This window comes from Tiliqua scincoides, chromosome 1, assembly GCF_035046505.1.
Source record: "Tiliqua scincoides isolate rTilSci1 chromosome 1, rTilSci1.hap2, whole genome shotgun sequence".
Lineage (NCBI taxonomy): Eukaryota > Metazoa > Chordata > Lepidosauria > Squamata > Scincidae > Tiliqua > Tiliqua scincoides.
The window spans coordinates 68,167,410-68,185,016 of record NC_089821.1 but is presented as its reverse complement, the minus strand read 5'-3'; the positions used below and the strand labels follow the sequence as shown (position 1 = coordinate 68,185,016).

General features: G+C 47.7%; 2 protein-coding genes and 1 pseudogene across 2 annotated transcripts; 2 read left to right on the top strand and 1 right to left on the bottom strand.

Moving 5' to 3' along the window:
- The first annotated feature begins 7,807 nt into the window (after nucleotides 1-7,807).
- LOC136638362 (U2 spliceosomal RNA) lies at nucleotides 7,808-7,967 on the top strand (annotated as a pseudogene).
- Nucleotides 7,968-8,633: 666 nt separating this feature from the next.
- LOC136644648 (olfactory receptor 5AR1-like) lies at nucleotides 8,634-9,569 on the top strand. Its single transcript, XM_066620683.1, has one exon. It carries the CDS (start codon nucleotides 8,634-8,636, stop codon nucleotides 9,567-9,569), a length of 936 nt encoding a protein of 311 aa, XP_066476780.1.
- Nucleotides 9,570-15,900: 6,331 nt separating this feature from the next.
- Nucleotides 15,901-16,848, bottom strand: LOC136644638 (olfactory receptor 5J3-like). Its single transcript, XM_066620671.1, has one exon. It carries the CDS (start codon nucleotides 16,846-16,848, stop codon nucleotides 15,901-15,903), a length of 948 nt encoding a protein of 315 aa, XP_066476768.1.
- Between the last annotated feature and the right edge of the window lie 759 nt (nucleotides 16,849-17,607).

Below are 17,607 nucleotides of genomic sequence, written 5' to 3'. Positions count from 1 at the left end.
CCAGCACACCTCCTCCTCTCTGCCTGCTTCCCCCACCCCGGAATGCCTCCTCCTCGCCTCCACCCACGGCCCCACCTACCTTTCTGCTGCCAGGCAGCCCACGCAATCACCGAGCAGCGGAGCTCCAGTGCTCGCCGACACTAGACCAGTGCCAGCCAGCGCTGGGCTAACACCAGCGCTCCTCCAGCGTTAGGGCCCGCAAACATGCCTTACAAAATTTTTGCAACAGTGCACACCAGCGGTGAGCCAGCACGCACTGTATAGGCCCTCAGTGGTAAGACTATAACACAGCAAGATGAATTTAATCAAAACACATTAACTAATGTTCATAATAAACATAATTATGACATTTTAGATGGAAAAATCACCTGATGAACACTAATGAATTCAGATATCTTTAACGTAATCTTATTGACGTGAAACAGCATCAATGAAACTAATAAGCATAATCAACCTAATTTTTAAAGTAATCCTTTGTTCTGAAAAGGTTGCAAACTGGACTGGAATTTACTGGTCCAGCTACATTTCGTCTTCCTACCTGGTTCCCAGAATGAATGAATGGTAAGTGGGGAGGGAGGCAGGTCAGGGATATTGTGACTGACTCAAGTAACCTTCTTGGCATGCTTTTGCTATTCTGTGCCACCAGAGGGCTTGCCACCCTCTCTCACATTGACAGGTTTTGGAGTGAAGTACTGCTGGTATCCTCTCCATTGAAAGCTGACATACTCCAGAGAAGTGCTAATCCCATTTTGGAACAATGAGTAGAGGTGTTTGAAAATGGTGTTATTTACCTTACTCAGAAGAAAGCCTATTTTGTTCCATAAGACTGTAGTGTAAGCTTATCTTACTCACCAGAAACAAACACCTCTAACAATAAGGCATGCAGACTAGCAACAAAAAAGGAGAGGGAAGATCAAGATGAGAGCTGACAGTTCTGTACATAAAAAATCCATGGCCTGCTTGTTTTGTTTTTAATTGTTACCAGCAATTCCGTTTAGGCTAGCATTTTTGTAACAGGCCTCAAGTATTATTTTCCTGCTTGTTAGTTTGTTGTTCATTTATACAACTCTTGTAGTCACAGGTGGTAGATCTTTTCTTTTCCCAGGCGATGTCCACTGACCTGACTGATAGTGCTCTTCAGTTCCCTAAAGAGGACATCTATTTCATTCAAAATTCAAAACCACATGGTACGAAGCAAAGGAGAAAAAGAAAACTTGTATTTTAATGTATGATTTAAAAACATATTTCATTCTAGGTTCTTGTTACAGCAGCCTGTCCTTGAGAACCTGGACAACAGCAGTCCTATAGCCCAGGCTGTTGCCAAATGTACCTGGGCAGCTTTCTGGAATGGACCTTGGGCAAGCTGCATAGGTGGAAGGTGTGCTGCCTTACCCACACATGACCTCCCAGGCCTTAAAAGGTGACTTCTGGTTTTCCAGGAAAACTGGAAGTGATGTTTTAAGGCCTTAGATAGCCCTCTGAGGCCCTGGGAGAGCTTCCCTGGGTCCCCTGGAAGAGTGTACCTCCTGGTTCTGTGAGCCCTGTGACCCCCCCAAGCTACACTACTGCCCTGGGTGACCATGCATTTGTGACAAGCCTTCCCCATACACTAAGAGTGCAGTCCTAACCCCTTATGTTAGTACTTTCCAGCACTGGCATAGCGGTGTCAGTGGGACATGTGCTGCATCCTGCAGTTGGATGTCACTCATGGAGGCCTCCTCAGAGTCAAGCAATGTTTGTTCCCTGACCTCATAGCTGCATTGCCCTTATGTCAGTACTGGAAAGCACTGACATAAGGGGTTAGGATTGTGCCCTAATAGAAGCCCCACGCACTGATAGCCTCAGCATCAGTCTCAAGGAAGGCTGAGTGCCACCTGGCATAGCCAGAATCCCAGCCTCAGCTGAGGGCCAGATATGGATCCTCTGAACACGCCTCATACAGGGAGGCCTGGTCACCCATGTCTATTTGGGTGCACAGGAGGCCCTGGCTCCCTCCCTTAGCAGCAGGGAAAGCAGGAACAGGGACTGTGGGAGCTAGAACAGTAGTGTAGCTAGGGGGGTGCAGGGGGTAGCAAATGCACCGGGCAACAAGGTGGCTGGGGAGCAACAATGCATGGGCAACAATGCCCACGTGCGACGATCGAGCTGCTGTAGAAAGCCCTGCCAGGCACTCGGAGGGAGGAGGGCAGGAGGCTAAGGGAAGGCAACAGTCACAGCAACATACAGGCGCCCCTCCCCACAGCCGAGATTTAAGGAATTGCTTGTTTGGGGGGGGCAGTCTAGCCCTTGCAGTGGTCACAGGGTCGCAGCAGGCACTGTGGAGGAGCTGGCGGTGTGCACATACCTTCTCCTCCTTCATTCAGGTACACACACACGCACCCTCTTTCTTTCTTTCACCCATCCTGCCAGCTCTGACTCCCTCCGTCACTTCCCCCACCTGTCCTGCTCGACATGCTGCCCCCTGAAGCCCCCTTTGGCTTAAATGACAAGAGAGGAGGTGAGGGGGCAGAGGAGGGAGGGAGGCACTGGACGGCACTGGGTTAGTACTGGGCGAGCGCCAGAGCTCTACTGCTCGGTGGTGAGGCTGGGCAGTGGAGAGGTAGGTGGGGGCGTGAAGGGAGGCGAGGAGGAGGCATTCCAGGGTGGGGGGAGGCGGACGGAGGGCAGGGAGTGTTAGAGATAATGGGCAAAACAGAAAGATGGCAGAAGCGCAAGCCTGCAGCTGCAGCGTGTGGTGCTCAGAGCATAGGGAAGAACACCAAAGAAAGGAGGCAATTCCCAGGGAAGTCCCAGCACCAGAGTCTATTTACAGGCAGTATTTACAAGCAGAAGGCAGTTCCAGAAATTGGCAATAAGAGGCAGTCCAGCAAACAGTCCAAGTAATCAGCAAATCAGGTGTCCGTCCAGCAGAGATTCGTGCAGCGACTCTCTCCTGCAACCCACACCTGTGGAGTGTGCTTGTTGGACTCCTGTCAGCCAGTGGGAAACACCATGACCTCATCACTGAGGAATGTCATTGCATCATCCTGGGCAGGGATTGCATCAGCTTTCCCCATCTCTTCTTGTTCTATGCAATAATTCAGCAAAGTGATAGAGAGATGCTCTTTACACTCTCACATAACACGAGAACCAGGGGACAACCACTAAAATTGAGTGTTGGGAGAGTTAGGACAGAGGAAATAAAATATTTCTTTACTCAGCGTGTGGTTGGTCTGTGGAACTCCTTGCCACTGGATGTGGTGACGGCATCTGGCCTGGATGCCTTTAAAAGGGGATTGGACAAGTTTGGAAAATCCATTATGGGTTACAAGCCATGATGTGTATGTGCAACCTCCTAATTTTAGAAATGGCCTGTCAGAATGCCAGATGCAAGGGAGGGAACCAGGATGCAGGTCTCTTGTTGTCTGGTGTGCTCCCTGGGGCATTTGGTAGGCCACTGTGAGATACGGGAAGCTGGACTAGATGGGCCCATGGCCTGATCCAGTGGGGCTGTTCTTATGTTCTTATGCCCTGATTGGCCCTTGCCCCATTGTCTGACAGGTATGCTTACATTTAGCGCAAACATCAGCAGTCTAGTAGGCCTGCCTTATCCAGCCACCAAATTGCCTTACTGTTGAGGGAGATTTTAGGGGTTTACCTGTTTTATAATCTCTGCATGTAATCATGTAACCTATGTAATCATCTAGGGTTGGTTCACTGTCAAGCTCCTCCAGCAAAGGCAGGCACTCAGTGTTGTTCAGCACTTCTTCGGTGACTACATTTTCTCTGGAATATAGCTCAGAGTAGTGCTGCACCCAGCGTTCCATCTGCTGCGCCCGATCCTGGATGACCTCGCCTGTGGCAGACTTCAGAGGGGCAATTTTCTTCTGTGTTGGACCTAGGGCCCACTTGATACCGTCATACATCCCCTTGATGTTGCCTGTGTCAGCTGCTACCTGTATCTGGGAGCAGAGCTGAAGCCAGTAGTCGTTAGCACATCTCCTGGCAGTCTGCTGGACTTTGCTGCGAGCAGCTCGGAGGACCTGCAGGTTGCGCTCACTGGGATAGGCCTTGTGTGCTGCTTGAGCTCTCCTCTTTTCCTCAATGACTGGTGCCAACTCCTCAGAGTGGGCTTCAAACCAGTCTGCCATCTTGTTGGTCTTCTTGCCAAATATGGACAAGGCGGTGTTGTAAACGGCATTCTTGAAATGTTCCCATCTGTTGGATGTGTTTGCATCGAACGGGCCTGGAAGAGATTCCTCAAGCGCTCGTGCAAATTCCTCCACTTTTCTCTGATCCCAGGTCTTGCTGGTATCAATGCAAGGTCTTCCTTCCTTTTTCGTGTGATACAGTCGCTTTGTTTGCAGTTTCACTCTGCTGCACACCAGGGAGTGGTCAGTGTCACAGGCAGCACTCTGATAGCTGTGTGTGATCTTGGTGCTGGGAAGGCTGGAGCATCTGGTGAGAATCAGGTTGAGCTGGTGCCAGTGCTTTGATCTTGGGTGTCTCCAAGAGACTCTATGTTGGGGCTTCGTGTTGAAGAACGTATTGCTGACACAGAGACCATGATGACAGCAAAACTCTAGCAGGCGTTGGCCATTCTCGTTCATCTTCCCAATGCCGAACTGACCTAAGCAAGTGGGCCACGAACTGTTATCAGCACCAACTCTAGCATTGAAATCGTCAAGGATGAACAATGGCTCTTTTACGGGGATCTTCTTGATAGTGGTGGCCAGGTCATCAATGCATCACCTCCCTGCATTACAATCTCTGCGCATGAACTGGAGGTTGTCCATGACTTTGTGTACCTTGGCTCAACGATCTCCGACACTCTTTCTCTCCATACTGAGCTAAACAAACGCATCAGTAAAGCAGCTACCACGTTTTCCAGACTCACAAAGAGAGTCTGGTCCAACAAGAAGCTGACAGAACATACCAAGATCCAGGTCTACAGAGCTTGCATCCTGAGTACACTTCCGTACTGCAGCGAGTCATGGACTCTCCGCTCACAACAGGAGAGGAAACTGAACGCTTTCCACATGTGCTGCCTCCGGCGCATTCTCGGCATCACCTGGCAGGACAAAGTTCATAACAACACAGTCCTGGAACGTGCTGGAATCCCTAGCATGTATGCACTGCTGAAACAGAGACACCTGCGTTGGCTCGGTCATGTCGTGAGAATGGATGATGGCCGGATCCCAAAGGATCTCCTCTATGGAGAACTCGTGCAAGGAAAGCCCCCTACAGGTAGACCACAGCTGCGATACAAGGACATCTGCAAGAGGGATCTGAAGGCCTTAGCGATGGACCTCAACAAGTGGGAAACCCTGGCCTTTGAGCGGCCCGCTTGGAGGCAGGCTGTGCAGCATGGCCTTTCCCAGTTTGAAGAGACACTTGGCCAAAAGTCTGAGGCAAAGAGGCAAAGAAGGAAGGCCCATAGCCAGGGAGACAGACCAGGGACAGACTGCACTTGCTCCCGGTGTGGAAGGGATTGTCACTCCCGGATTGGCCTTTTCAGCCACACTAGACACTGTGCCAGAACCACCTTTCAGAGCGCGATACCATAGACTTTTGAGACTGAAGGTTGCCATTATTAATGTAATCATGTACCTAAGGAGTTAGAAATGGTTATTGCTCTGTAAAATGAATGGCTGAGGCCTACTGTCAGCTGAAGTCTGCCTATGTGGCAGATAAAGTGAGGAGACCAAAAGGCTTGGTCAACTTGGGGCCAAGGACTTTTGTACTTTTGTTGGAAGAACAAATATGTCACAATATTTGTTGAACAAATATGACAAGATGTTTGGACCATGGTGACCATCGGAGGGGAGGTATGGAAAGTCCTGTAAACTGGAGCCAAAGTTTACGTCAAGGGTTTATATAACTTGTTATTATAAATTCAAGTATAAGTGGGAGGTAATGGGGGGCCTGGTCTCTGTCCTATGACGATCTGTTCTATCCTGTGATTGATGGAGCAATAAAGCTGCATGAAGTAGAACAGCTTCAGATCTCTGTCAATTCTTATTCGGCTGCCTAGCTAAAGAACCAAAAGAGCAAATTTATTTCTATCACTGTATGGGGCACATACTGTAACATAGGGTGGGGAGGAGGCGTGCAGATGGAAGGGAGCAGGGCAGGAGGGAAGCGGGACTGGTGGAGCTTCACTCCATCTTATCCTGAGCCTCCGTTTCAGGTCGCCGGCCCAACACGGAGACTCAAAATTCTACGCCAACCCTCGGATTGATGTGGAATTGAGTAGCCCCATTGGAGGGTTACTCGCCTTACCCGGGGGAAGGGGATGAAAGTTCCCCTTCTTCCGAGGAGCTGCTGGCACTGCTGGCGGAGCATGCAGGGTGCAGCTGCAACCATTTTTGGCGCTGCTGCAGCCCTGAGAACCCAGGATAGGCTGCCGGTCAAGAATAGACTGCTTGATTCATTGATTGATTGATTTAATCCCTTAAAATACACTGGGGGAAGCTCTAGTCAATGGATCTTAGGGAGTGGGCCCTGGATTTGCAGAATCTGAGAAAGTGGAAAGGAATATTTCAAGTTGGCTCCTGCATTTTGCTCTGCACCACTGTACAGGTCTTCCACAGAGTTCTTTATTTTGTATGAGTCTGCACACATTGCAGGGTAATCGAGAGGCTTTGAAGCTGGGTAATTCGCTGCTATATAACATTCTTACCCTCAAGAGTGCTCTTTTCTACAGAATTCTCCATCATGACTGGCCTTTGCACATTGCTAAGTAACGTGGAACCAACGAGTTTTCTTCTTTGTGACTATGTATCCACACCAAGACACTAATTTTTGATTTTCAATTAGTTGGGAAGAAAACAATTCAGATTTTTAGCCTGATGGGTTCAGCTTTTCACTATAAATTTCATATTTGTAACTAGGGAAATTAGGTGAATTGCAGTATACTGGAGAAAACATATCTAATCATCTACAAATCCCTAGTTGCCCTGAAGAAAATAAACACTCACAATGATGTCCCCAGGGTATGTATCCCTGGTTGACAATGAATAGTATATTTACTCACTATTTGTTAATTAACACAACAATTTTGCATTCATGGATGAAACATCTCCGCTTTTCACAGGTGGGCTCTACCAGCTTGACTGATAAAGATCAAATAGTCTGTCTTCTTTTGTTTCCCTTGTTGACTTCCAAATAATATTCATGTTGTTTAGAATTGAAATTTATGTTTGGTTATTCTTCCTCCGATTTACAAATTTGTGCATGGGTGGTTCTGTATGCTCCTAGAAGACCCAGCTGTTTCAAGTCATTTAGGGTGCAATCCTAACCATCCAGCACTGACCTAGCCACAATGCAGACCCAAAGAAAGGTAACAAAAAGGCCCTTACCTTGAGGAGGCCTCCTTGACTGCCTCCCCATTGCAGGATGGAGTGCACACCACATTGGCACAGCCATGTCAGTACTGGAAAGTTGGTTAGGATTGTGCCCTTAATCCACTAAGAACAAACTCAAAATCAAGAGAAAAAAGGACTAAAATTGAGAACTTACATCCAGTTCTATTGAGTGAACCTGTGGAAGTTGAATCAAAAGTTAGTGACTTTATCCAGTAATCCAGTGACTTTATTGAGGAATCCATAAACCATCAGATTTGTGTTCTTGACATTCAAGAGTGACAAACAGTGCACATGGGAGATTTAAATCCAAGTTAAACCACAAGAGATGATGAACAGGTATATGTCAAGGAAGCAGTAATGTAGGAATGTTACCAGAGGAAAAATTCATATGATGATGTTCCTGAACTCTTCAGTGTTCAGTCTGATGCATAAACTGGCTGTTTTTGTTAGACTAAATAAATATCGCTTCTCGGCCTCTTGGCTAAGATCAAGTGTATTAAGTAACTATATGAACGTATTCATTTATTCATGAAATAGTAAATGAGTCATTATTATTCTGCGTGGCTGCCTCCTCCATTGCCCCTTTTATCAAAGGGGCAATGGAGGAGGCAGCCCAGGCTCTAATGGAGTCATTTGCATCACTTCTAAGTGGCGTGAAAAGGCTCCATTGGGGTGTTTTGGTATTGATGAAAGCAGCACCCAGGAGGTTTGCACCTGGAAGAGGCGCTTGCTTTTGTATGATGGAGCCTTTTTGCGCCGCTTAGAAGTGGTGCAAAAGGCTCCATCAGAGCCAGAAGTGGCACGCGTGTCCTCTGAAGGTGGAGGAGGCATGCACTGCTTTTCATTGCTCTGAGGGCCACCCCCTCCCGTCTCCTTACGGCCCTCAGACACTGGAGTGCAGCCACTCTTGGCTGTTCTTAAAGAAAGGGAGTGGAGGGGGCGGCCCTCAGAGTGGAGCAGAATGACGCCAACAGTGGCTGCACCCAGAGTGGTGAGAGGGTTGCAGCACTGCCCCGTCAAGCACAGCGCCCAGGGATTTTGCCCACCTTGCAACCCTCTGGGTATGCCACTGGACAAAAGTGGTCTGGATTTCAGAATTGTCTAGATTTTGGATGTCCGGATTAGGGGTAATCTTCCTAGGGGTAATCTGTATATGTAAAAACTTGTCAAAAAAGCTGAAAGACGCAGCAAGAGATTCAGCAGGAGATGCAACAAGTATGCTTGAATCTTGAGTGTTTATTTAATAGAACTTCTTTCCATCTTCTAGTGGAGAATGAAGGAACATAAATGGAGGGAAGAAATCACACCACAGTGACAGAATTCATTTTGGTGGGATTTTCAGATCTCCCAGAGCTGCAGATCCCCCTCTTTGTGCTGTTCCTTGTGATTTACATTATCACCCTAGTTGGGAACCTTGGCATCATTATCTTAAGTCATCTGGATGCGAGACTTCAGACTCCAATGTACTTCTTTCTCAGCAACCTGTCCATTATAGATCTTGGTTATTCCTCTGCTGTTGCTCCTAAGATGCTCATGACTTTGGTATCTGACGACAACACCATTCCTTTTGTTGAGTGTGCCATTCAGTTTTATTTTTTCTGCATCTTTGCGACAAACGAAGCTTGCATCTTGAGCGTGATGGCCTACGACCGCTTTGTAGCAATTTGTAACCCACTGCTGTATAGCACTGCCATGTCCAAAAGACGGTGTGTCTTCCTTGTTATTGCATCGTACCTAGCTTGCATTGTGAGTGCAACGACACACACCATTTTCATATTTAGTTTGTCTTTCTGTGGCTCCAATGTCATCAATCATTTCTTCTGCGATATTCCCCCCATTGTGAAGCTGTCTTGTTCCGACCTCATTGTCACAAATACTGTTCATTTTACTTTGGCCTCCATATTTGTCATGGGTACCGTCTTAGTTGTCCTTGTGTCCTATGTATACATCATTGCCACCATTGTGAAGATCCGCTCTGCTGAGGGTAGGCGCAAGGCCTTCTCCACTTGTGCTTCTCACCTCACCGCTATCACTATATTCTATGGGACTGTAATGTTTATGTACATGCGGCCTAGCTCAGAATATGCAACGGACCAAGACAAATTCATTTCTGTATTTTATACTCTTGTAATTCCCATGCTAAATCCCTTGATTTATAGTTTAAGGAACAAGGATGTGAAGGAAGCAATGAAAAGATTAGTAAATCTTGTCCATTGTGGCTAGTTAGATCTGGCTGGGAGGGACTGGCTGAGTGGACAGGGAGGGTGATGAATTCTTCTCTGAGGGAGGGGGTACTGCTACCGGCCTTGAAACAGGTGGTGATTTGTCCCCTCCTAAAAAAACCCTCCCTGGATCCTACTAACTTGAAGAACTTCCGTCCAGTTTCTAATATTCCATTTCTGGGCAGGGTGATTAGGCAAGGTGGTGGCATCCCAGCTCCAGAGGGTCTTGGACAAAGCTAATTATCTGGATCTTTTCGGTCTGGCATCAGGCCAGGGATTGGGACAGAGACTGCCTTGGCTGCTTTGGTGGATTACCTGTACCGGGGAATGGACAGGGGGAGTGCATCCCTGTTAGTCCTGCTGGACCTCTCAGGGGCCTTCAACACCATTGACCATGGTGTCCTTCTGGGTTGGTTGGCTGAGCTGGGGCTTGGAGGCACTGTTCTGCAGTGGTTCCGCTCCTTCCTGGCTGACAGATCCCAGAAGGTGGTGCTGGGGCATGCTTGTTCAGCATCCTGGCCTGTTAGATGTGGGGTGCCGCAAGGCTCCATTCTGTCCCCCATTCTGTTCAACATCTACATGAAGCTGCTGGGAGAGGTCATCTGGAGGTTTGGGGTAGGGTGCCATCAATATGCTGATGACCCCTAGCTCTTTCTCTCCTTTCCTCCTGATTCCAAGGAGGCAGTCAAAGTGAAGGAAGCAATGAAAAGATTAGTAAATCAAGAGATGTTATCTCTGTGAGATTGTTCTCTCTGTGTTACTATGGCTTGTATTGCTTAATATCTGCATATTAAAAGGTCTTTGGTTGTTTCTTTGTTCCTTTATGTCATTTTTTTTTTGCTCTATGTACTTTGCAGGTCATCCTTCACTGGATCTGTTCAGTGAGCCCATCAAGAGTTAGCAGAAATCTCTTCATATCCCATGAAAGATTTCAGAATTTTGCTTTGTGGATGTGCCCTGCCCAGCAGGCAGCTAATCCCACACTGCATTCCTATGCTCAGTTTCCTGAGAGTAAACCCCATTGAAGAAAATGGGATTTACTTCTGAGTAAGCAAACATAAACTTGTTATCCCAGGATACCTACCATTACAATGTCTCACTTAGGATCTTGGTATGAATCCTGAGCATATTTTGGGGGAAGGGTAGCTGGATCCTCCCTCTCTGGTAACACAGTCATGATTGGCAGTACAGTCATGCGTCACTTAGCTACAGGGATGCGGACCAGCACCCCCGTCATCAAGTGAGACTTTATGCTATGTGGTGCCTCCAAAGGTGAGGGGAGCCAAGCTCCCCTCGTCTCCAGAAGCTTTTCTGAGCCTTGCAGAGTCAGTGCACTGCCTCTACAAGTCTCAGAATGCCCATTTCGGGTGAAAAGATGTGACTTCCTGTTTCCCGGGAAACCGGAAGTCATGTGTTTTTGGTCAAAATGGGCAGTGTGAGCCTTGGAGAGGAAGTGCGTGGATGTGCGTTGCCCCTGCAAGGCTCAGGTGAGGGGAGCATGGCTCTCCTTGCCTTCGGGGGCTGGGGGGAACAGGGAACAATGGTGGCTGTCGCATATGAGGTCTGTGGCTGGTTGGAACATTGCTAAGCGATGCTCACCTGTATTGCTTATACAGACTGCAATGTCTGTCTTCTGTATGGGACACTTATCGGTGCAATCCCTGCACACAGCATGCATTTCCTGATGTGGCTTCTTTTACAGCTAAGATATCTGCAAAACCTGCCTCCACATGTCAAAGCCTCCAAATGGATTGTAGTGTTTACCTTTCTGTGCTTTTCATCTGATTCAAAGAGCAACTATGGTATTTTGAAACGTATTTCCTTATGTCCCTTACAGCTTTTGCAGCCACAGCTGGCTCTGAAGGCGAGGGGGAGGGGTGCTTTACACAGGCATCCCTGTGCCTGAAGAAACTTAGCATTTTGCCTCCGCTCCAGGAACACCAGTAGGTCTTGCCCTGCTACCCTGCCTGTCTCCTATAAGCTGACTGCTGTTGCTACTGAAATGTCATTGTGGAAACCAGCAGCTACCACTCTCTTCAGGCAAAACTCAAAGACAAGGGTACAGAGACCCAATGGAGATAGCAGCAGCAGCCCTTACCTGAGGGAATGTGCTGCTTATATAGCCACTGTTGGAAGGTTCTGGAAGGCTCTTCCCATATATGATAAGGCTTCAGAAGAGAACCTGACTCTCTCAGTTTTCCCTCTGGTTCTCTAATGTTTCTTCCCACCCTTTTCTGTCCTCAGTGGTAACCCTTTTATAACTGAACCACAATCCATAGTAGTTTTTTCCAGCTAAACACTGAATATGAACCCTGGGCTAGGCTAGATCTTGATTACCTCTGGGCCAGCTATGACAAATTGTGCATAACCATCCCTCGGGGAATGCTTAGGACTTATTAGAATCTGGAGATGCTTCCAGAGAGGTTCTGGAAAGTTCATTGCCTTGCTGGGCAAGTACAGAGGCATGTTCTGCCTGGTACAGGGGTCGGCAACCTTAAACACTCAAAGAGCCATTTGGACCCATTTTCCGGAGGAAATAAACCTCGGGAGCCACAAAACCCTTTTGACATCTAAAATGAAGATAACACTGCATATATAGTTTTTTTTTTTTTTTACCTTTATGCTCTTATAGGTCCCATTTTTATAATGTAGCCCCCTCTTGTAGCTTTTAGTTAGTTTTGTCATACATTCTTGTCTTGTGTTTTCAGACACCTGGTCCTCTATGGTGTTTTGCCTGATTCCAAGGCCATTCTCTGCCTAGAGAATTATGCCCACTTTAAGCAAATTAGCTCCCCTTCTTTCCCCCAACAAATGACCCTGGTTCTGCCCTGCAGTCCTGCTGGACCCCACCTCCAGGGTAGCTCCCCTGTTCAACCTGCAGAGGTCCTCTCTCCTGCCAGCAGCCTCCCACTACTACAGCAGACCCTGGGTCCTCAGCAGGTCTTGGGCACAGCAGCCACACACCAAACTCCAGTGTCTCCAGCAGTCCATTAGTCACAAAGTCAGTCAGAGTATCCAGGGCAGAGTCCAAAGTCAATAAGCCAAGTCACAGTCCAAGGTCAGATTCCAAAGTAAGTCAGTTAAATCAGAGTAAGTCAGAGTATCCAAGTCAATAAGGCAAGTCAGTCTCCTCTCCAACCTGTACTCCTTCTCCAACTCACACCCCCCTTCCTGCCTCAGGTGCTCCTTATATCCCTGAGGGCCCTATTGCCTTCAAGTGGCTGCAGCTGTGCAGCACACTCCCTGGAAGCCCAGGCCTTACCCTTAAAGGGGCCACTGCTGACACCACATCTATCTACTCACCAGATCTTCCAGGATTCAAATACATATGTCGGTTATGACATCTGCTTATCTTACATGGATACTAAAGAACTCCCCCCATCTTCCAGAGGCACCCTGCTGGAAGGAAAAAAGGACACAGACTCCAGAGGTGGGGAAGAGAAGAAGCCAGAGGTGGGGGGCAGCCACAGGCCAGCTTCTGCCCTGCCTGCCTGCCCTCCCTCACTCAGGCTGCAACCCTCTCCACACTTTGGTATTGGCAACCTTCAGTCTCGAAAGACTATGGTATCGCGCTCTGAAAGGTGGTTCTGGCACAGCGTCTAGTGTGGCTGAAAAGGCCAATCCGGGAGTGACAATCCCTTCCACACCGGGAGCAAGTGCAGTCTGTCCCTGGTCTGTCTCCCTGGCTATGGGCCTTCCTTCTTTGCCTCTTAGCCTCAGACTGTTGGCAAAGTGTCTCTTCAAACTGGGAAAGGCCATGCTGCACAGCCTGCCTCCAAGCGGGCCGCTCAGAGGCCAGGGTTTCCCACTTGTTGAGGTCCATCCCTAAGGCCTTCAGATCCCTCTTGCAGATGTCCTTGTATCGCAGGATCCTTACTATCCTGGGAGTAAGCCCCATTGACTACAATGGGACTTCTGAGCAGACAAGTTGGTTGGAGCTCTCAGGTTGCAGTCCTCTCCACACTTTCCTGGGAGAAGCCCCACTGACTACAGTGGGGCTTACTTGTGAGTAGACCTGCACAGGAGGAGGCTGAGGCTACAGCCCTCCACACCTTCCTGGGAGGAAGCCCCACTGACTACAGCTTACTTGTGAGTAGACCTGCACAGGAGGGGGCTGAGGCTACAGCCCTCCACACCTTCCTGGGAGTAGCCCAGGGACTACATCGGGGCTTGCTCTCAAACAGACCTTCGCAGGCTCCCACTCACCTGTCCTTGCGCTTGGCCTTGAGCAGGCTCCAAGGCTGCCATCCCAGGCACCCTTTCCTGGGAGTAAGCTTCATCCGCTGTAATTGGGCTTACAACTGAGTAGACACACATAGGAGCAGGCTCCAAGGCTGCCATCCCAGTCACCCTTTCCTGGGAGTAAGCTTCATCCGCTGTAATGGGGCTTACTACTGAGTAGACACACAGGATGTCTCCTCAGCTGTGGAGGAAAGCCTCTCCTTGCACTGAGTGGGGACCTGCAAGGGCTCGCAATGGCTGAGGAGGAGGGCGTCCTGCTGGAGAGTTGGGGAAGGGAAAAACAGGGAGCTTAAGCCTGCAGAGCGGGCAAAATTGAAAAGGGAAACCAAGGTGGGGGTGAAGGGAGAGGAGGGAAGCAGCCTGCCCTCCCAACACAGGTGCCTCCTGTTACCCCCTTTGCCACTTTCACCGGGAGGAGCCGCAGCAGACAGCTGAAAGAGCCACATGCGGCTCTAGAGCCGCAGGTTGCCGACCCCTGGCCTAGTACAAGAGGTTAGATTCTCTATGGAGGTTTGTTTCTCTATGGAGAACTCGTGCAAGGAAAGCGCCCTACAGGTAGACCACAGCTGCGATACAAGGATATCTGCAAGAGGGATCTGAAAGCCTTAGGAATGAACCTCAACAGATGGGAAACCTTGGCCTCTGAGCGTTGTGCTTGGAGGCAGGCTGTGCAGCATGGCCTCTCCCAGTTTGAAGAGACACTTGGCCAAAAGTCTGAGGCAAAGAGGCAAAGAAGGAAGGCCCATAGCCAGGGAGACAGACCAAGGACAGACTGCACTTGCTCCCAGTGTGGAAGGGATTGTCACTCCCGAATTGGCCTTTTCAGCCACACTAGACGCTGTTCCAGAACCACCTTTCAGAGCGCGATACCATAGTCTTTCGAGACTGAAGGTTGCCTACTACTGCAAGAGGTTTCAAGAGAGGTGTGGGTCTGAGGCATCACTGGAGTTTGCATCACACAGTGTGTGAGCTCACTGCATCATTCCCATGATGCTGCTCTAATACCAGACCGTACAGAACAAATGACAATATCCTACACCCAGCCTCAATGGTAGGATTGGTGTCATCCCTAGTCATTCATTCATTCACTCATTCATTTTGCTATATAACAGTATAGGTCACCCAACAAATCATTAACCAACAAAAAAATCAGTGGCCAATTCGATGACACTCGCACAACTGAATAAGTATTAGCTCTGAGACATGAAAATGAGAGCTGACTCATACTAATGACTTATCGGTTCCCTGCTGTGTCATAAAAATACATCATTGGCTCTCAGAACAATCAGACTCATTAATCAGTTTTGAGTTAAGAAAATCCACTGTTACAGAAGGCAGTTGTGTTTTCCTTTTCTGGTTATTTGGCCATAATATTTGATAAAATATAGATATCTAGACAGGGTTTCGTTCATTGCATTCTGCATGAATTCCCACATTGAATGATATATAGCATGATGGTATTATTCAAAAATACCAAGATTTCACAATTTTGGCCAGTAGTGGCGTCATCCCCCCAAGTCACCCACCCCCTGACTGCACCGTACCCAATGAGATTCACACCCCTGCACCCTGCTAGCAATGCCGTTGGCATGAGCACAGAAATCATTTGTACTTACCTAGAAAGCTATATACTTTCTTTTTGGAGTTTCTGCTCCACTCCCCCCCCCCCCAAGTATTGATTGATTGGGAAGTGGGCTGGTCCTTGCCATTTTAATAATTGCTGATCAGCACAGTATTACCCATGTTCCCCTGTTCCAAATAAAATGTTTTCAAGGTTTCAGCATTTTGGCAGAAAAATATTCATTCCACTTCAGGGAAGATGTAGTGAGTAAAACAAATAATAAAACAGAGAACAAATGAAAAGAAGAAGGAAAATCTATACAACCAACAACTCTTTATTATTACTTATTACATTACCATCTTAAAAAAATATTCTGAAAATGTAGAATCAGTTGCATCTTTTGTACAGCTTATAGTGAGGAAAATAACAGATAGTGCAGGTAGATGTATAGAAAATTAGTCTTAATTATTGGATTTTATTAAAAGTCCCCCCCCCCATTTACTTATTGGACTAGAAACCATGGCAGGGATTACATATGAAAGACCCCCCTCCCGCGGTTTCTGCTGATCATGTTCTTCACAGCATCCTTTACCTCCTTGTTCCTCAAACTGTAGATGAGCGGATTCAGCATTGGGACTAACAGAGTGTAGAACACAGCTGAGACTTTCTCTTGCTCCTGAGAGTACATGGAGCTGGGTTGTAAGTGACTTAAGCTTACAGGTCCATAGAACAAGGTCACGACTGTCAGATGGGAGGCACAGGTGGAGAAGGCTTTGATTTTGCCCTCAGAAGACTGGATCTTTAGGACTGAGGAGATAATGCACAAGTAGGAAATTATGATGAACAGGAGGGTAGAAAGAGCAACGATCCCAGAGAAGGTAACCAACAAAAGTTCATTAATGTGGATATCTGAGCATGCAACTTTCAATACAGCTGGGGTATCACAAAAAAAGTGATTGATTGTTCTATGAGTACAGAATGATAGTCTGAGCAAGCCAGATGTATGTGTGAAAGAATTCAGTATTCCTCCTAAATATGACCCTACTACTAGTTGAATGCAGACCCTTTTGGTCATAAGGGCAGTATAGAGCAGTGGATTACAAACGGCCACATAACGGTCATATGCCATTGCTGCTAGCAGGAACCCTTCCGTGCTCACAAACACAACAAAAAAGCAATGTTGGGTGATGCATCCAGCATAAGAAATGGTTTTTGATTGCATGAAATTCATCAGCAGCTTTGGGAAAAAGACGGAAGAATAACAGAGATCAACCACAGAGAGATTGTGGAGGAAGAAGTACATAGGAGTGTGAAGCTGGGGATTGATCCTGATCAGTACAATCATTCCCAAATTCCCAGCCAATGTTAGAACGTAGATCACCAGGAATATAACAAAGAGAGGAAGCTGGAGCTCTAACCGGTCTGTGAGTCCAACAAGAATGAATTCTGTCACCATGGTGGAATTGTCCACAGCCATTTAGTGGTGATGACATTATACTGCACCTGATGGACAGAATGAAAACAGTCATTGTACTCATTGTATCTGATGACAGCACTGAATTTTGAGGTGAACAAAGACATTCTGGGTATCCCCCGTCACCAGTGCTGATGCTGCTGGGCCAAAAAGAAGTGTGCTGCATTCTACAATGGGGGACAGAGACAGACCTGAATGCAAATGTCTTTTACTTACCTATGTGTAAGCCTTCAGATTGCCTATCCTTCGACATATGCTACCTATTTTGGTGGCATATGTCTGAGGAAGGAAAAAGGGCAGGGAGGTTTCTGAAAGAGGGAATAAGATCTGATGTGCGCCATTGCCACTGGATCCACCACCTCTCTCCCCATTAACTTGGCCCTAAGCTATGGATTTGCTATGTGTCCTTTAGCATGTCCCAGTCTCTCCACCAAAGCTCCTCACCTAGAAAAGATAAATAATTGTGTCCTATCTGACAGAGAGGATAAACAGGTATAGACTGTAAAGTGCATTATATTCTACACATAATACCTCAATGATAATGATAATTAGTTCCTTATTTGGTTTCCGGATCTGAAGGCCTTAGGAGTGGACCTCAACAAGTGGGAAACCCTGGCCTCTGAGTGGCCCGCTTGGAGGCAGGCTGTGCAACATGGCCTTTCCCAGTTTGAAGAGACACTTGGCCAACAGTCTGAGGCTAAGAGGCAAAGAAGGAAGGCCCATAGCCAGGGAGACAGGCCAGGGACAGACTGCACTTGCTCC